Source organism: Gopherus flavomarginatus, chromosome 15, assembly GCF_025201925.1.
Source record: "Gopherus flavomarginatus isolate rGopFla2 chromosome 15, rGopFla2.mat.asm, whole genome shotgun sequence".
Lineage (NCBI taxonomy): Eukaryota > Metazoa > Chordata > Testudines > Testudinidae > Gopherus > Gopherus flavomarginatus.
Window position 1 is genome coordinate 31,212,685 of NC_066631.1, and position 20,599 is coordinate 31,233,283.

The 20,599-nt window shown below is 46.4% G+C and overlaps 1 protein-coding gene across 1 annotated transcript in view; it reads left to right on the plus strand.

Annotated features, from left to right (window-relative positions):
• The window catches only part of MYO18B (myosin XVIIIB), a 198,344-nt gene that overhangs the window by 104,019 nt on the left and 73,726 nt on the right, over positions 1–20,599 (plus strand). The window contains exons 29-34 of the mRNA XM_050924023.1: positions 1,207–1,361; positions 3,680–3,803; positions 6,232–6,432; positions 7,037–7,147; positions 9,698–9,802; positions 13,740–13,892. Of these exons, the coding sequence (XP_050779980.1) occupies positions 1,207–1,361; positions 3,680–3,803; positions 6,232–6,432; positions 7,037–7,147; positions 9,698–9,802; positions 13,740–13,892 (849 nt within the window). The remainder of the gene's footprint in view (positions 1–1,206; positions 1,362–3,679; positions 3,804–6,231; positions 6,433–7,036; positions 7,148–9,697; positions 9,803–13,739; positions 13,893–20,599) is intronic.

Consider the following 20,599-nt stretch of genomic DNA (forward strand, 5'->3'; position numbering starts at 1 on the left):
CAGCCCTGAGCCATGACCAAGCCTCCGCATGTCTTGAGCTGCATCAAGGAGCTGATACATTTAATCTCCACATCGTCTTAGAAACTGGAATGACATTTGACGTATTAAGCTACATTAAACTACATTAAAAACCAAGGCCACACCTCTACAATGTTTGATCAAAGGGTATTTGTTGCCATAAGCCTCATGGGCAGATGTTAGCTCTAGGAAGAGCTCACAATGCCACAGAGGCATTTTGAGAGTGTGGTTCTCTCTTTACAGCAGATTAGAAAATCAGCTCACTTGCCATTAGGAGCAAAATAAAGAAATAAATACCTTCACGGTACATTAACAAGTTATAATATTGCAACTCGTTCTAAGGAGCGAGGGTGAAAGAAAACAGCCCATTTGCTTTCAGATACTTGGTTCAGAATTACAGGCTTCATTAACTCAACGTTTTGCTTATTTAAAGTTATTTTTTAATGATTCCACTTCTTCATTCGTGAATGCTCTGGATTTCTCTTCTTCCCAAGCCCAATGCGGACCCTTAGCAGAAACATTTTTCCATGTTAGTAAGTTAAAAGGCTCCCTTTCACATCAAAGATTGGATTCAATGTTCTTAAATATCACAGATATGAGGGGACTAGGTCCAAACGGGCATTTATGCCATCCTAAACTCACCCTGATAGACACAGAGTAGCAAGGGTTAAATCATTCTGAACCACTGCTGCTGGAAAAGGGACCTCCGGACGGTGAAATGCGTCCCTAGATAGAGCCCTAGCAGAAGGCCTTGCACCACATAAGTCCTGCTTCAGCCCACAGGGAGGTGGTGACTTGGCCTTGGTGGATTTAAATGGCACCTAGTAGCCCTTACGCTGGGTGTCTGCACAGGATGCATTTCAGCCTGGGAGAGCTTTGCCAGCAAAGTTCAGCTTCAGCTCTGAATTTCTCACCAAATCTTGAGGGTGTTTTGTGCTGGGGTTCAGGTTCAGCCCATCTTAGAGGTTGGTGAGCTGGCTGCAAAGTTCAGAGCAGGGATCCAAACTTGCCCCAAAGCCTGGGTGCTTTTGGACTGGGGTATTTGGTTCAGGCTTCTCTCTCTCTCGGATGGACTGAGGCCTTAGGCAGGTTCCATGTTGGGAATCCCCTAAATGCTGAATTTCACCCCCTGGTTATCACTGAGCAGAAATTTCAGCTTGATATTTCTCATTGTTGTTTGCCCTGCAGCTCGGTGAGGTGCAGAGCACCTATGAGGGTGCCAAGAAGGTGGCACAGCAGATGAAGAGGAAGTGCAAACACTTGGCCTGTGATCTGGAGGACACGCGGGTCCTGATGGAAAGTCTGCAGAGCCGCAATCATGAACTGGAGAAGAAACAGAAAAAGTAAGATTGTGGGGACCTAGCTTTGGGATCTGCCATCAGAGGCAGCTCTGGCTTTAGAGCCGGCCTAGAGATACCTTATCCCCTTGAGCTCCACAATGCCTGAAGGTGCCCCAAAAATGTTCTCCCCAAGTGATTCTGCAGAGCTAGAAACATATTGTGTCCATCGCCTTTGGAACCATCACTTCCCTGTTTGTCAGTTGTTCCACATTTCCTTTTCTAGTGCTGCACCAGCCTGGAAGAAGCCCTAAATTTTCCATTGTTTTAAATTTCTCTAACTGTGTTTGCTGTTGGAAAAATTAGCCCTTCATTTGGGGACTAGCGTCTGCTTCCCCAGCCCTGTGCTGTGAGCGCACACACAATCCAGACCCTTCCCTCTCAGCAGCCAGACAGGGTGTGCCCAGCCTGCCGCTAGAGGGAACAGGAGACCCCACTTCTCTGGGTGCAATAGTTTTCTCCACTGAAGCAATAAGAAAGTGTGTGTTGGGAGGCTTTGAACCAGATCCTGAGATCAAGACCTTCCCAGCAACCTCGGCACTGGCCAACAACCTGAGATCAGAACATTTCAACAACCTACCACTTGTCCCTTCTTGGGGACCCCAGCTCTCTGATCTATAATCTGGGGTCAGCTCCCAGAGCAATCGCTGTTAAGCAGAAGCAAGACCAGCCATCCAGCCACTAAAAATGTGGATGGAGCCTAAGAAGTGGATAACAGACAGCAAGACGCCCTCACACAAAAAGCCTTCCAAGCAAGAGTGACTTTGATCTCTGAAAATAGGACAGCTGTTTGCCCAGTGAGGCAGGCATTGTCTTTCCTGAGAAGGATACTAATGAGATGACAACATGTAAGTTCATTTATAGCCAAAGGCTGCTAGTCACACGAAATCAGGAACATCTTAAGGGAACCCCCATGGAAGGCAGAGGCTGCTGCTGTGACTCCTCTGATACCCAGAGTTTAAATACTATCTCCATTAAAGGGCACCAGGCAACAACCTATAGCATGTAGCACGCCAATTGTGAATCCTAAAGTAGGCATCAAACACTGTTTTTTCTTTTGGAGGCTGACATTCCTGGTGGGGCTCTTTATTTTCACCTGCTTTGAATGTTGGATATTGTGCCTGGCAAGACATTCTGTTGCTGTGTAACTATAACACATTTCCATTATAAACATTGTTCTGTAAGGAAAATTTCAGAGAGCTACATACTGCATTTTGAAGGACATGGGGAAGGTGAGGCAGGATGGGGACCCTTTCCTCACAGGTGGTGACTACTTCCGTGAGATGCAGCAAATAGAATTTGTATTTCAGAGGCAGGGCCGGGATCGGCATGTATTAAAGATCTACCATTAGTGATGATCCCTGGGTTTGCCCCTGACAGTGTAAGTCCCCCATGCTGGGAGCAAAATACTGTATGTCCTTGTGTGGGATAAAGGAAGCCCTGGAGCCCATGTTCCAACTCCTGCACCACTGCCACCATGTTCTAGCCAAGAAATGGGTGCAAAACTCTTTAGTGCTGCTACTTATTGTTTGTGAAGGAAGTGGGGCGCTGCCTCCTCCCGAGGAAGTGAGAGACCAGGACTGAGTCTTCTGCATCACAGCACAGAGAACAAGATGATGTACTTTGGCTCCCTTATTGGCTCCCTCTGTGTTTTTTCAAAACATTTAATTGCCAGTATCCTTCATTGTACTATCTCCATGGAGCTCAGATCCCAAGTTTAGATCTGAGGGGTTTGGGTCAGACCCATATCTACTAACAAGCCAAGGAAGTTTTATCACCTAATTAGTGCTCTGAAATCACAAGGTTCGTAGCGCGGAGAGGGCAGCGCAGAGTCCTAGGGTCAGCGCAAGAGGCTGGTCTCTGAACTGCCTGCAATGTTGTGTGTGCTCAGGCAGACTCCATGCACGGGCTTACTCTGCGTGGCTGAGTGGTTTAAAATATTTCACATTAGTAATGGCCACTTAGAGCTCTTGTTAATGTTCTGCTCTTTGCTGAGTGCTGCTTTAGGTGTGTAAGTGCAAAGGGCTAAATGTGCAGAGCTGCTGTTCAGGAGCCTTCAATTTCACGAAGCCAGCACGTAAATGGAGTAATTAACAGTTCACCAAATGACAGCAACACTCCGCAGATTCTAGATCTGTTGTGTGGCCCCGATGAGTTGAGTTCACCTCGGAAGCACTTGGCAAGTCCAAGGCCAAGTGGATGCTAATTGCCACTGTCTTGCCCTCTCCTTTGGAGTTGTTCCCCTGCTAACGCTCACTTGTAGTCGTGTTCCTGTCCGGGCTGCTGTCTGTAGAGCAGTAATGCGGATGTGTCACACGTGGCAGGTTTGACATGCAGCTAGCCCAGGCCTTGGGAGAGTCAGTGTTTGAAAAGAGCCTTCGTGAAAAAGTGACCCAGGAGAACACCACCATCAGATGGGAGCTGGGTAATCTTCAGCAGAGGTTAGAGGTAAGAGGAAAATATCCCACTTTGCTCTTGCTTGTATGGCTGCTCTGGAGAACTGGCATCTTCCAGCAAAGCTCTTCTAATTGTAATTACGGTCATGATAGTTAGACACCAATCACTCTGCTAGAGACATCTTTATTCTGTGATTTCTTCTAGCACATAGCAGGATGCATAGGGCTCTCCCAGATCTGGCTCCTCTGAAAGACAAGGAACCCAACTGCTACACAGAAACCCACTGAAGTAAATAGAGCTTTGCCCAGGCTTCGGGGTCTGTCCGTAAGTCTGTCTGTAACAAGCAGCAGGACTGGGGCCCCAACGCATTGTGAGAATGATCTCGGGACCAGAGTCAGCCTGTCACTGTTCCAGTTTTATGCTGGCATAACTCCAAGTTCGAAGACTGTGTAGAATGGGAGCAGCCGACTGTTAAATCAGCCCCTGTTGGTGTAAAGAGAGAAGCAGAAGAAGGGTATTTTCAAACTGAAGTTGCCCTTGTTTATTTGGAATGGGGTGTAACTATTGGGGCTGCTCAGTAATGGAGGACCCCAAGCCTCTAGGGTGCCAGGTGTACCCTGACTTGCAGGCACACCCTGTAGGTGCTTCAGCAGCGGGACCTTGTAGGTGCAACCCTTGGTGGGTCCCAATAACCACTCAGGCACATGGCTAAGGGAAGGGTGCTTTGCTCTGGCTGACAGGAAAGGGGAAGGTTGCAGATACCTTAGGTAAGAGGCGTAGACAAAGTTCAAAGGGAGTGATAGTGTTTCCTGTTTAGGTCCTGGGGGCCAGGCAACTGATGGCTCTTCAAAGCTCTTCAGCACTACTGCCTGGGGTACCCTCTCCAGCCTGTTCGAGCAAATAGCAGTTTGCAGTTCCCCAGGCCAGACTCACTGGGGCTCCTCTGCTCTGGCTTCCTGCCGAGCCACTGCTGCTTCCCCATAAGTCCCACACAGACTTGCCCCCAGCTGAAACGTCTGTCAGTCACTGCCAGTTCCACAAGCCACTCTGCATTCAGTTCCTGGAGAATATCCTTTTTGTCTCTAGCTCCTCTGCAGCTCCTGGCTTGCAATGCCAAACAGAGACTGGCCACCACCTGGTTCATGATCTTAGCCCTTAAGTGGCGAGGAGGAAAGGGACGGGGAGGGAGCTGATGGGAGCTCTAATCCTTTTCTTAGCAGATCCAGTGTAGGGGTCTTTCTAAAAAGATCTCTAGCTTTAGTCAAGGGTATTGATAGTGTTTATTAATACACCGTAGCTCTTATTCTGGAATCTCAGAGATACGATAGCTGCTGGGAAAATTTTGCAGTAAATGAGGGTATTCAGAATGCCAGTTAATCAATGAGGCAGGTCCATCAAAGCTTGTGATAATGCAACACAGCTTTATTTTGTTAGAGAAACTTTCATACCCCTCATGTCCCAAAAATCCTTACAGAGCTGAGAACTACAATGACAGTTAGAGAACAGAGACCAGCAGAGGAAGAAGGGAATTAAGAGAACTAGGCAAAGGAGAGAGGTCATGCTTCAGTGGAGAGCTGAAATGAGATGCAGGGCCAGCAGTGGAGAGAAGTTAGCACCAGATGGCAGGAGCTGCCAGGAAGGCACTGTCACACCCACAACAGTGACCTCATGTGAGAGTAAGAGAAGATGTCAGTGGTGGGTGGGCAGAGAGAGCTAGAGAGGAGTAGAGAGAGAGAGACAAAATGACTGCTCAGATGAGCTGGTCCGAGTTAGGTGCGTGGGTTCATGGAGGGTGTCTTAAAATAAGAAGTAGATCCTGCAATGACTGGGAGCCAATGGAGTGGTCTGAAGAAGTGATACACCACTACCTCTATATAACGCCACCTGAAATAACATGAATTTGGTGGATATAAAGTGCTCTGGGGGGGTGGGGCTGCGCACTCCAGTGGATCAAAGCAAGTTCAATATAACACAGTTTCACCTATAACGTGGTAAGATTTTTTGGCTCCCAAGGACAGTGTTATATCGAGGTAGAGGTGTAGTTATTTTCATTGAGTGACTGCTGCATCAGATAAGTTCAGAGTCCACCTCCCATCCCTTGCAGGGGCCACTGTGTCCTGAGTTGAATCCCCAGGGTATCTGTAGCAGATTGCAAAAGTAAGGTTAACGGCTATCATTAAGGTTGTTTAGATGCTGCATGAGAGAGAGAATGCCTCTTCCCTTCCCACTATCCTCCTTTGCTGTGTATCACTGAAAGGGAAGTTTTGAGAGGCTCCTAACAAGTCAAGTTGAAAGCTATTTTTTCACATTTTAATTTAAATTATCCACATGCCCGCAACATGTTCTGACCAGTTCTGGTTTCTCAGTCAAGCCCTGGGGAGGCTGTTTTCTTGGGAAAGCAGATGGCTGCACTGCTAATGGGGCTAACGGGCCTACTCTGACTCTCTACATTTGTGAACTTTCTTCCCCCCCGGCACAGCAAAAGGACCTGGAAACTTCTAATCTGAATCAGCGAATTGCAGTGCTGGCCACCCGAGTGCAGGAGCTCACCTCACCGGAGGCCTGGGACGATGATGCTGTGGCTACCCTAAGGAAGAAGCTTTGGGAGCTGGAGTCCAGTGCTGCTGAACAGCAAAAAGAACTGACCCGACATGCAAATGCTGTTGACCAGCTGGAACAGGTAAGATCTCCTCCTTATGCTATTCTATCCAGTAGGTCCAAGATCAGTGCCATGGTCTCCAGCCACCCTGAGAAGCACAGAACAAGTATTCAGCTCCCCAACCTGAGATTGATTGTTAGGGTCTTCTGCAGCCTCTCACCTTATAGAAACTCATTGTTCAGTTTATTGATTCTTCTCCCTGTTTAACTATTTTAATATGATTCATTTGTTTCATTATCAAGCCTTAGGCTCAGAAACCCATTCAATTGATGGGTAACAGGTGTTTTGAACCGTTATGGCTGAGTCTTGCAAGGTGATTGCAGTACATCATGGTGAAAGGCTGACAGGATGCAGGTGGTAACTTCAGCAACTTTCTGCTTGGAAACGTTGAGCTCCTGGCAGTTTCTGTCATTCGAAGCCCCCCTGACAGTGAGGTCTGGATCTGAGATGTGATAGGTAGTTGTGCCCCTCCCACGCAGTTGCGCTGCCTGGGCTGCCCACCTGGCATCCTTCTTAAATCTTCAAAGGAAAAGTGCTGCAATTTCCTTCTCGGTCAGTGAACTGGGGAAGTGCTTGTAACAATTCCCCCGGCTTATCTAGAGCTCTTTGTCTTGGGCCTCCTCAGCTCCACATGCGGCTTGAAATGGAAATAGAACGAATGAAGCAGATTCATCAGAAGGACCTGGAAGACAAGGAAGAGGAGCTGGAGGATGTTCGCCAGTCCTGTCAGAGGAGGGTATGTCAGCGAACTGTTAACTGAGATGGGAGTCGCTGAAGGGTGTGACCACGGGACTGCCTTTGGGGAGGGGATTTAGAATTCTCTGCTACATGTGGCTTTGACTGGGAAACAATTAAGGAATTAGGCCCAGATTTTTACAAGTATTTAGACATTGCACTGCTCAGCATTGCAAGGCCTAAATGATTTAGACAGAAAATGGGACTGGGCAAATATAGCTTGTAATCTAAGTGCAATATTCTGAAAGGTGAAAACCCTATGTTTAGCATCGTGTTGACATGCTGCTTTCAAGCAGACAGTGTGAGCCATGCATCTTGAGCACCCTGTTGTCAATAGCAAATTATCTCTGTTGAGGATGAATTTATCTGTGCTTTTGTATAAAACAAAAAAGAGGGGTTTGGGTGTCAGGACACAACGGGAAGCAAACGCAAGTGGCCACAGCCAGACATTTGTGGAGGAGTCGCATCTGAAGGATGAGTGGGTCACTGACGCATGTATGACTCCATTATTGTCAGGGCCGTGGTCCTGCAGAGAGATCCTCCATATTACAATGTGCTGGTGAAGAATCATGGACAGCTTCTCATTCTACCCAGGAAAATTAATACAGGGAGGTTCAACTGTTGGCCATGCTCATCACATTTTCTATGATTCTCTCTACACATGTCCCCTCTTTTTCTATTCCTTTCTACTTATTCTTAGGCCCAATGGCTTTCAATTACTGGGCATTATTATGCTGTATTCCACTTGGAAATCCTGTAGTCACAATTCCCAGGCTTTGTCTGTATTTGTTATGTTAATTGCCCTCTGTGAAGGGGTAAGATAGTGTCAATTTCACTGAAAAAGTTTTGAACAGGTTCCAAGGCTGCTCTCAGCTAAACACATATTTTTCTTCTTTTTCTTCCCTTGCCCCAAACAGATTGAATGTTTCTTTTCCAAATGCGTAAATGGCAGAGACTCTCAAGAGAGGAATCAATATTTAGTATCTCGCTTGCTCGCTTTTCCATTTTAAACACAGTTGATGAGCAGCTTTTCAGAGATGCAGAAGGAGGCTGGTAGATGATTTGAGAGAGCTCTGATGAGCCATGCCAGCCACTAACAGGTTCAGAGATGGAGTCTTCTTGGCAAGTTTGCTGCTCTAGGCCAGGTCCTTCCAGTGGCTTGAAGGAACAAAAACCATGTTGTGAAATAAACCATTCTGATTTTCCCCACCCCATTTAGGGTCTAGCTGGTCCTCTGTCAGCCATGGAGCAAAGCTCTGAACTGATCATCAGGATCTTGTTTCATTGCCTCAACAAGAGGTGATAAGTGGTGCCTAGAGAGGGGCCAGTTCGATTCCCCTAACACTTACCACTTCTTCAAGCCTCTCCCTCCTCCATCAGCTGTACAAACGTGGCCTGATTAGTCCTCACAACATCTCCGTGAGCTCACAGTTGTGACCTCTTCACAGGTGGGAAAACTGAGACACGCAGGTTACGTGACTCGGCCCGAGGTCAGACAACAAGTCCTTGTCAGAAGTGCAGGGAATATGGCCCTCTCTTCTCTGGCCACAGTCGCATTAATTCTCAGGACCTGCTGTGGCATCTCTAGGCCACCTGAGGGTTCCCCTGCGGGGGGGAATCCCCTGTTGTCAGGATAGGCTCCAATTAGAGCTGTGCAGAGCAGCTGTGAGAACTGGAGCATCTGGTCTGTCTGCCTCTCCCAAAGGATGAGGAAGCAGAACAGAACTGATCTTTGTAGAAGAGCATTAAGGCAACAATAATTATAGACGTGAGAGGTGCTTCTAGCCATGCGCTTCAAATTCACTCGGGGTAGTGCCATGGACCAAGCTGGAAGTGGCCTCTGGAAAGCTTTGTGGGTTGGGAGGAGGCCTCCCCGTCTCACTCTCATGGTTGCGTTGCCAAGAAGGTACTGGGGTCATCTCGCCAATACACAGCAGGTACATCTACACAGCCCCAAGCCCCCGTGGCAGTGAGTCTCAGAGCCCATGTCAAAGGACTCAGGCTTGTGGGGCTTCTGCTACAGGGCTGAAAATAGCAGTGGGTGGGAATGTCCACACTGATTATTTTGGCCCCTTAGCGCGAGCCCCGTGAGCCCCAGACAATTGACCCAGGCCTGAGACTTGTTGCTGCAGGGTTTCTTTGCAGTGTTGACATATCCATAGTGTCCTTAAAGGACAAGAAGTCTCCCATCCCTACTAGCAATGATGGGAGTGTTCAACTGGCTGTCAACCTACTGCCTGTGTGCCAGCAGGGACCCTTACTTTGCTGCTGCTTTGGCCGTGCCCGGGCAGGCCAAACCATTGGGCCATATTATTATATTTTCAATCAGAAATGAGGGACTTCATGTAACATGAATGGCTAGGCCTGTGATTGCCTTTGCCTTTTTATACGGGAAGGTGCAAACCGTTGAGAGACCGCTGGAAAAAGCAAGCAAAGTAGTATCTGAGACATAGTTATTAAGTCAGAGGCAGCCCCCGCGGCCTTCTGCTGGCCTCAGCTGGGGCAGGAGATTGCATTCTGAGCAGTCTGTGTGCTTCTCACCTGTGTGCAGCTTCGTCAGTTGGAGATGCAGTTGGAGCAGGAATTTGAGGAGAAGCAGATGGTGCTCCACAAGAAGCAGGATCTGGAAGGGCTCATTGGGACCCTCTGTGAGCAGGTAGGAAACTGGAATCCATCAGTGGCCTTATTTTACCAGCTCCTGGGAGATGGCTTATGAAACTGCCAGCTAGACAACCGTATGTGTCTCCAATCCTTGGCATTGCCATCTTGCATTCGGGATGCCCCCACCCAAACACTGTTGCCTTTTTTTATTCATATGGGACAAGTTACAAAAAACAAATGAAGCCAGAACCAGAACACAATGAACTCCCTGCTATCAAAGATGCTGCGAAGGGGCAAATCCCAGCTCTTCTTCCACCAAATATTCTCCTGGCTATTAGAGCACTATCATCTGCCATAGCAGTTCTAATGCTGTGGTCCCAGTATAGTCTGAGAACAAAGGTGGGGCTGGGCCCACAAAGGGATCTTGGAGGTGCAGCTTTATAGTTTTTCCCAGGATAAGTGTCTGGATAACTAACCATAGGAAAGGAATGCTTTCCTTGTACTATTTTTGTGGGAGCAGCAAACAAGCCAACCCGAATGCTGGAACAGCTCCTTCTTCCCAGAGAAGCCAGGTATCAGATTGTTATGTACTGTAGATGTCTATCCCTACCACATTCATTCAAACAAACATTTTGTTACCCTCTAATGTGTGAAGGGCAGTGATTGGAGAGCATGTGCTGGAAAAAGCATACACAGCTCTTTCATGTTAAATGATACGATAAGGAACTTGAAGGTAGCTTCGTTAGACGACATTTCGATTAGGTGACCTACGAACTTAGCCACATTTCGAAACTCTCTCATGCACCAGGTCCTGTAGCAGTAGTTCTCATTAAAGGCCAGGGCCATGTTGGCCCTTACCTGGATGTTCAGGGTAAGAGCCGGACAGAAGAGCAGCCTCACTGGACAGTTGGACATGCTGTCTCATCACTTCCGTACGGAAAGACAGCAAGACTCAGGGCTGTAGCCCAGGATGCTGAGTCTGTTATACGAATGTTTTCAAACTGCCTGTGGGCATCTCAGCATTATATTGCAATTAAAATAGCTTTAAAACAAGGGCACACTGAGGAGAGTGGGAGCTACTTAGTTGGAGGTATGGTCATAGTGGGGTTCATGAGGTCTGGCACTTCTGTATGTTCCTTACATTTTGGAGAGAAGATGAAGAATTTTGGAGTCTAACGACACTGTGCAGTGGTGGGGAGATTTCAGGATAGATGTAAAATTGTGTAATGGGGCCTATCCAGAACTTCCCACAGGCTTTCAGCTCATAAAATACTTGTTAACTGTCAGAATAAACACTGCTATACAAATGCAGGGTATCGTTATTACTACCACCAGTCAATTCAGCGTATTCCTTCTGTTTGATAGTTTACAAAAATTAACACAGGTGAATGAATGTAGCATATGAGCTGCAGAGAGAATTCAGTGCATGGGAGGTAGGTAGTGTCAGATTGTCCTTATCAAAGGATGCTGCCCTGCTGGTACCCCACACAAGGCATTGCCAGGACTGTATAATCTCTCTCTCCATGCCCTGCGCTATATGACCACATTCACTGTTGTGATTCTTCATTTCCTGTTGTGGTTAGCAGAAAGGAAGAGCAAACGTGGGCATGAAAAACACTGTATTAGTCAGCTTTTCTGGCTTTGATTGCAAGTGAAAAGGCACCTGTCGGTGATGACAGAGGGGGGCAGGCAGAGACTGGCGTTCTCTGTGCACTGAAAATGGCAAAGTCAATAAACCCAATTTGTATTTATGACACAGAATTAATCTGCTGTGGCAGACAAGTGCTGAGATAGAACAAACAGTACAGTACAGCATGCAGGAGATAGCCTGTCGGTGGGGAGAGAGAATGGGAGAAAAGCACATCTGCTCTGCCTTAGAGTTACTAGGAGCACTACGCTTTGATTTGCAGTGGACAGTATGCTGCAGACCTGCTTATCAAACAGCTGAAATCCAATTAAGGAAGCGGAGATACCACCAGTGTTTTCAGGTTACAGAAAAATGCCAAGCAGCTTTAAAACAGGTTCCAAGGTCAAGTCTGTGTAATGAATTTTAACCAGTGAACAGATGATAGGAGAATAGATCTGAGACCAGAGGAGATACGTAAAGGAATATTTAGAAGCACAGAGTGCAAGTGCTGTCATATTCCAATTAGTATGAAATCAAACACTGAAACCATGTCCTTGTTTGCTCGTTTTTTTTTCTAATTCTCGTATCTTGTGTCCATGGATACTCATAAATTCATTTGGATGTAGAATATTTTAAACTCACTTCCTGTTTCCCTTCGTTAAAGGGCTTCAGGGTAATACACTGGCACAAAATTAATTCGTGAGGAGCCCCTATAATAATGCAAACCTCTGCCTATAGGGCAAGCGACACAACTCAAATTGAGTAACTGTCATTTGCAAAGAGTCCTTTCACTATCAAGACAGATGCTTTGCATTAGCGCTGTGGGAATAATTCATACTGAATATTTATTTGGTGGGGCTTTTCCCTGTTTTTTTTTTCTGATGTGGAATTTCCCAGATAAAATTGTATATTTTCTTGAATTTTTTTTCATTCTTCAATAACTTGTGATAACTTTTACATTTTAGCTGTTCAGTATTTGAAATTTGAGATGTTGCTTAATCATGATTGGGTCATAAAGCACAGTGGGTAGTTTCTGTTCCCTGATTGGATGAGTGTAATCCTAGTAACCAGGTTTTAGGTGTGAATGCCTGTAGAAATCAGAGATTCAATTTCCGTGAGTCTCCATGTTAGTATTTCTCAGATGCATCAGTATTAACAGAAGGCCAGTGTGCAAGGGGCAGAGATCCAGGCAAGGCCAATCCATTTCAACATTCAAACTAGGATTTGCAGGACTTTCCCCCCACTGTTGTTGGAATTCACCCCTGATGCCAGCACAAAGCCTGGCAGAGAGGCCACATGGGTGATTTGCAGCCTGGCTTGTAGAGGGGAATTCACTTCCCAGCTGGCTCACGTTCCATGGGTGTAAGGCCCAAATGGTCAAATCTGGAGCAATGACAGTGACCATGAAAAATACATTGTACAGTCCTCCATGATTCCAGACTGATATTCTGCTGCGTTGCTGTCTTGGTCTTCCTCGAGCCATGCTGTTTTTTCTGTATTAGTATCCTTGGTAACAATGTTCTCTAGCACTCAAAGTGGGATAATATTGCTGTAAGACTCTTCCTACTGCAGAGGAGAAATAGCTCATTCCTGGTGCAGGGTTTACTCAGAAGTTTTTCTGTGTAGGAAGCAGGGCACTGGACAGCAGCACCAGGTGTTTCAGATATGCCAGCTCTATGTGAGGGCCAGGTTTATAGCCATTTTTCGATGGGCGAGCAGTTCAGCATGCAAAGCCTGGCGCGTTCCGATGGAAGATACCCATAAAACTTTCACTGGCATCTGTCACTCCTGAGTGGGGTCAACAGTAAAGATGAAATCGCTTAAGAGTGGCGAGATGATGGATAAAATCTAGACTCGCTGTGGATCTCAGTAATCACTGTGCACACATGTTACATATAGGAAATACCACAGACTGAAGAAACTTTAAAGCACCTGGGTCCTCGACTTTGTCGTTAGTTATTCATTTGATCTGTTGGGTCACTACAGATAGTTTCTTTGCTGCTCCTCTGAAATCTATTGCTTGCGCTGGAAACTGAGGCAGACTGCATCTCTGTACGAACAAGATGCTAACAGAAATTCAATCTAGTTGGCAATTTTCTAATGCAACAGTTTTCTAATGGGGAAACGTAATTTCATCAAACTCGAAACGTTTTGTGAGGGCAAGTTGATTTTGACAAAGTTTTGTTGAACAAAATGTCGAAGTGAAACATTTCAACAGTCCCAGTTTGAAATGTTCCTGAGGTTTGGTTCCCTGGGAAATTTTGAAGTGTCACCTTTTCTTTTGATTCAAAAAAAAAACCCCTGAAATGTTGGAATTGCCTGAGGAACGGGGGACTGGCTCTAATGAAAACCTTTCTGCTCCTAGATTGGTCATCGGGACTTTGACGTAGAGAAGCGGCTTCGGCGGGACCTGAAGAGGACACACGCTCTGCTCGCAGATGTGCAGCTCCTGCTGGTGACAGCGGGAGAGCCCAGTCTGTCTGTCAGCAAAGAGGAGCTTGAGAAAGTTCACAGTCAGGTCAGAGACCTTAACGCTCTGGTTATTGATAGAGTCTTGACAGACACATTTGGTTTTCTTTTCTTTTCATTTGGCACCTCTCACTTTGTGATGCTGCGATGCTGGAAACGCTCTAGCACCTACACGCACAGAAATAAGACACTCCTTATGGGCCTATCCCAGGTCCATTATAACATCACTACACCCAGGTGACCAAGCCGTCATGGACCCTCTTCTGTAAACATGCACAGACATGCATACAAATTGGCCAGTGCCCTGCCATAATGACTTTGGTATGCATCAGTCAGGGCTAGGAAAGAGCAAGCTTCAGCTCCAGTAGGACTAGACTTTGTGGAGTCATTAATGGAGTTATATCCCAGCCATTTTCCCACAGAAATTAATTCTGATATTTTGCAGCTCTCCTTAGTATCTAAAATCTTGTGACCTGTGTCTTCTTGGCCTCCCTGCTTTCAAATGGAGATAGCAGAAGTAAGAAAGGGAGCTGGAAATGTGCTCCAAAAAGTAATGTTTTGTTATTAGGAGTTCAGTCAGGAAAGCAAAGCTAGGAGTGCAGTTGCTGTCTCCCCAGGTTCTCTTTGCTGCCATGAGCTCTAGAGGAAAGATGGGAAGTGTGTTTGCATGCAGGACACAGAGTGAGCTCCAGCCAAATCCTTGTGTTTCAAAGTGCTGTACCTTTTACTTTCGGGGCGATCTCCATGCTGAGACTAAAGTGCCCTCTGACCTTGGGTCGCTAAGTGAGCATCGGAAAAGATAGGGCGCCTCTTTGTGGGACAGGTTTTTCACAAGCTCCACTCAAAGCCTCTCATAGCTTCAGCAAATCTCTGGGCTTGAAACTCCTTTTCCATCTCTCTCTCATCTGAAATACTACAAGCTGGCCCATGCTGCTTGGACTCACTCTGTGGGCACTTACAATTCAAATCAATAGGCATGAGTGTGACTTTAAATAATGGGGCACCTCTGATTTTAGGGTTCCTACTCATGGGTCTCATGAGGGGCCCAATCCAAAGCCCACAGAAGTCAGTGGAATGACTGTTAAAGGCCCCGGCTCATGCCCAGCACCTGGATTTGGTTCTGTGGGATTTCCAAGGTCAAGAAGGAATCTAGTCAATTCCACAGTCATTCACTCTGTCTCTAAACCCTTACTAGTTACCAGTCACATCTACTATGGAAAAAATTGTGAAGAAAATAGAAAACTCATTGAAGACCCCTGTAAAAGGCTTTTCTCTTCTCTCTACTGCAAACTGAAATCTTGTCTTAGGAACAACAGGTATCTAAGTAAGGCAACTACAGTTAAATAAAATGTTCTGGTCTTTCTTTTTACAGCCCATGTTAATTACCTTCTCCTCAATGTGTTTTCTGCCTTTCTATGAAGTTCCTTTTCATATCTGTTGTCATGGAAATGGTTATAAGTATTGTGTGTTGTATTATAATCTGTGCAAGGATCAGAGTTTAATTTGCTTCTGTTTTAAGCACAGACATCTTGCATTCCATAAATAGCCTAGAGCAAAACAGATGTGAAATATACACACCCCCCTTTCTTTATTCATTTTTGACTGCTCCAAAGAATTGAAAATGGTGGTGAGGGGGAAGATAATGAAAGGATGAGTAAGAGTCTTTCTAACAAACCTCACTCAAGGTCTGTGAGCAGTGTCTGAACACTGGACCTCCAGCACTGAAAGCATTAGCTTCGACTACAGGAATTCAAGGAGTAGCTCTCTTACCTGGCAGCAATAGTAGGTTCTTATCCTCTATGGAGATTAGTCACTGGAAGGGACTATGACACACACAGCCTGTGTGTTGCAGCTCTGCAATGATATAGGGGATGCTGCTTTTGAGAAATTAATCTCATTGTTATAGAAATGGAAAAGACCTGTTAGGTCATCTAGTCCCTCTGCTGCAGCCAGGGCAAACCTGTTTCCTACAGCGCACTGGATAATGTTTGCATCAGTATCTTTTTAAAAGTTCCAAGTGATGGGGTTTTCACCACTTCTCCTGAGGCACTATTTCCCCATGCTCACAAATCTCCCTGCGCTGAAGTTCTTCTGGAGGTGCTGCTCCCATTTCCCCAGGCTCATTCCTAGCCACTCTCCTGGTTATGTGAAGCTCAGAGCCCTTTGGGATGTATGGCTGATGAAGAGAGAGAGACAGAGAGGAGGCTCCTCACCCCAGAAAAAAATTAAAAGCCTGGTGGAGCAGCCTACTCCTCCATGGAACACTCTGCTTATGTGGGTGTGACTTTGGGCATCTGTCTCCCTTTGTATAGCTGCTCCCAAGCCTCCAGGAGCAGGTGCAGAGCAAGTGCCATGGATGTTCTGCTCTTTCAGAGGTAGCTGCTTGCCATACCGAGAGGCTGGAGCAGTTAGTGCAAGGTTTTGGGAGACAGCTTGAGAAAATGGCAGATCCGAGTGAACGGGCTGGTGTGAACAGCCTTAGGACCCTTGCTAGACTGCTTGGCTATCCCAGTAAGAAGATAAGGGCTTCCTGGCCATTTGCTGTCATCGGAGACAATAGAAATGCCATTGGAAGTGCATTGGCTTCCACTCCAAAAAGCCCAGCACAGCAGATATAACAAGTTGTGCCATTTGGGCGTGGAACCTCACACTATCTATCACCTGTGCTGTGCTTGCTATTGCCACGTTGGTATCTATTCACGAACACAACACAGAAAGGAGAGGCAAGAAAGTAATGATGATTTAATGACATCAATCTTCAGACGCCATTTAGTAATTAATCCACGTTGTACATTTCCACTGGAAACAGACTAATCTGGAGACATAAGCAATTCTAACAACATACATATATAATTGAGATAATAGTTCTGCATAAATAACATCTGTGAGCTGCAGCTGTTTCCACCTGGCACTGGGGGGGCGGGAATGGAAGGGGATCTTGATTTAAAGCAATTCTATTTGCTGAAGAGAAATATCTCTAATAAAGCAACTCATTAATTTCTGGTCAGCGGCAGGGAGCAGAGTGAACATCAGCTGGCTGATTTCTAGTGGTACTCAGCACCCCCAATATATTCTGCTCCATAGGTGACAGTCTAGCTGTGACCCGCTTATAGTGGGGTTTGGGAGGACACAGGTGGAGTTTGAAATGATGCCCACAGGGGCTTGAGACAGTGAAAAGCCCACACCAGTTGATGCTGAATCAGAAAAACAAACGGAAGCTCAGCCCATATCGTTCAGCACCTCTTTCTCTTTTTGACTTGGAAGGTCTTTGTTTTAGCTGGAAAAGGGGATCAAAAACAGTTGAGAGTAATGCCCCCTGTGAGCAGTTGTGCAGACCCTGCGCACCTGAGTTACTGCACTAAGTGGGTGACTTACAGCACTTAAGGCCTGTCTCCTGGTTAGAAATCAAATGTCCCCCAAACTTCTTCAGCCACCTCGGGGAGACAGGCCCGGGACTCACCCCACTCTCCTGTGCGCAGTGTCTTTTCTAGTCTTCCTAACAGCAATTGCTCTTTACTATTGGTGCCTTTTGTCTTGGAAACAACACGCTATGGAGCATGCTGCTCAGCTCTGTCGTCCTGGATCCCTCATCAGGGTCCATCTGTGTGGATTGAACACGAGACCTCTACCCTTGCAGTGAAGGGGTGAGTCCGTTACCTGCTACTGATAGTAGCCGTTCGGAGCAGGCGGACACATAGCACATTCTGAGCCAATGGGTTCCGCACACGTTCATCCCAGTCCTGATTCACCACAACACCCTTAGTTAGAGTATCAATCTAGGGACTCCCATCGTCACCATTCCTCAGCGTGACTGGGCTCTGCTACGCTTGCTGTGCAGCCCGCACACTATCCGTCAGCATCACTTGTTGTTGTACAGCCCTCAGAAGGGTGCTGGCTGCCTTGCAGCGAGGGGGAGGAGGCACAATCCCTGCCTCGTACAAGCCAACATGGCCGATAGTTTGTGGCTGGTTGGTGAATCTAACTACAGTGTTAACCCTCAGCGTTAGGAAAACCTGCTCTCCTTTGTGCAGCCTGCCCTGCCTTTGGCATTTTCAGTGTGGGCGACCTGAGGCACCTCAGGTCACAGCAGTAACAAACCAGTAAAAATAAATTGCTGTCCAGTGCGTAGAGATTCTCTTTCTTTCCCGGGCCTGTCTGGACCAATGCTGCTGGAGGTGGGGTGGGTGGGGATGTCATGGTACAATTCCCCAGTCTGAACCTTAGCGTCCAAAAGATGGGGTACCAGCATGAATTCCTCTAAGCTCAATCCCAGCTTAGAACCTGTAGCGCTGTCACTAACCAGGAATTCCAGTGCCTGGTACAGTCTGGTCCCCCCAAGACCTTGCCCGGGGACCCCCAAGACCCAGACCCTCTGGATCTTAACACAAGGAAAGTAAACCCTTTCCCTCACCATTGCCTCTCCCAGACTTCCCCTCCCTGGGTTACCCTGGAAGATCACGGTGATTCAAACTCCTTGAATCACAAAACAGAGAGGAAAATCCACCTTCCCCCCTCCTTCTCTTTCCCCTTCCCAGACTCTCCCTGAGAGAAAGTAATCCTGGCACAGAGAGAAATCAGCCTCTCTCTCCCTCTTCCCTCCTTTCTCCCCACCAATTCCCTGGTGAATCCAGACCCAGTCCCCTGGGGCCTCACCAGAATAAAAAAAAATTAGGTTCTTAAACAAGAAAAGCTTTTAATTAAAAAAAGAAAAAACAGTAAAAATTATCTTTGTAAATTTTAAAAAAATGGAATAGGTACAGGGTCTTTCAGCTACAGACACTGGGAACACCCTCCCAGTCTAAGTATACAAGTACAAATTAAAATCCTTTCAGCAAAATACCAATTTGCACTCCTTCCACCCAAATACACATTTGCAAACAAAGAAAACAACCATAAGCCTAACTCACTTTATCTACCTAGTACTCACTAGTCTGAACTTATAAGAGCCTGTATTGGAGAGATTGGAGAGAAACCTGGTTGCACGTCTGATCCCTCTGAGCCCCCAGAGTGAACAACAACCAAAACTAACAGCACAGCACAAAAACTTCCCTCCCTCAAGATTTGAAAGTATCTTGTCCTCTGATTGGTCCTCTGGTCAGGTGACAGCCAGGCTCACTGAACTTGTTAACCCTTTACAGTCAAAGAGATCTAAAGTACTTCTGTGCTATTAACTTTTCTTATCTGTTTCTGACAGGGGGTGTAAATGTTTGGCTGATGCTGATCATTAAAATATGGGTGCTCATGATTTTTAATGTTTCATGAAATTTGCCCTGAAAAACACAGCTTTTCCCTGTTAAAAACAAGTCGTAATGGTGTGCTGCTCCTAACGCTACATCAGAGCCTCCTTAGTGGGGAGTGTTGTCCTGCCCTCTTTGTGCTGGCCCCTCCCTGCCTCACCTTGCAGGGCCGAACGGTGGCATGCTATCAAATTAGTGCAGCCCTGAACTGCAGCTAATAGTCCTCAGTGCCTGTGTGCTTTCCTCCCGGTATGCACACATGCGGCTGCTCTCACTCAGACATACATTAATTCTCTCACATCATTTATTGATCCCAAGATGCATCTGTTTCTTTCGGATTGGTGGGGAGGGGGCTGGCTGCTAGTTTCAGAAATATTCAACCAGCTGCTCATCTCCATGTCAAACAGAATAAAAGATGAAAAGTAACGTAGGAGCTCCGGGAATGTGGCGGTTGGAGAAGGTGCTGAGGCATAAACAAACAGAACTGGAGGAGACTTGTGGCTCTTTAAGCATGTGCTGTCATGTTCTAGCCGTGCATGTGCCAAGGAACCCTAGGAAAATGCACAAATGCCTGACCCCTGTGCTGTGACAGTCCTACACTCTTAATCAGGGATCGTCAACGCCAGTAGTTTCAGATACATCTTACTTAGCAGACAGCACTGCTTATGTAGCTATACTCTGAAGTGAGAGATACCAATTGCATTGAGGACAGAGCAGTTAATACAGAATAAAGCACTTTCCCCACAAAATTGGCTGGGTCTGTCCTGCACAGACTGTTAACAAAGTAAACCTCCTTTGAGTATTGTTCTTCTCATGTTGTATCATAAATGAATCCAGTCTTTGTTTTCCATGCCTCCCAGTCCTTTCTGAAGGCAGGCTGTCTGGGTGGTTTAATCTGTCCTGCTTCAAGCAGTCAGGAGTCCTGTTGATTGCAGAGAGGGCGGTGTAGTTTCCTTGCCTGGTCGTACAAAGTGCTTGGGCTCAGCACAGCCTGGCACTGCTGTTCATTAGGACTAGTATTGATTTCATGCCAAAGGAAGGGCTTCAGAGTGGCAGCTGGAAGGCGTTTGTAAGGAGTTGACACCTGTGGGTTAGCTCTTGCGGTACGTGATATTGTGGAAACCACATGAAAGCGTAGTGCTCCTGAATCAGTGGCTACAGATAAGATATAGCTGCTCTGCTCAGGAAAACTCACTGTTCAATATTCTCAAGGGATCCCTTTCTTTTAACTAATAAGTTCTTTCCCCCAGACATTCACAAGCTATTTTTCTATGGTTTTTCCCGTTGTAAAATCGTATTTAAAAACGAATCCCTAGTAGTCTCTTATATCCTCTTCAGTGCTGAAGACTGACGATACTCATTCACTTGCTTCTCCCACCCCCACCTCTTGTGTTCTTAATTGGGCAGTTTGTCACCATTTTGACAGACATATATATATAGCATTTTAAAGAATGAATCACAGTAACCTGCGTAACTGACCCTTACACAGAATCCTTTCACATGCTGAGGGAATAAATAA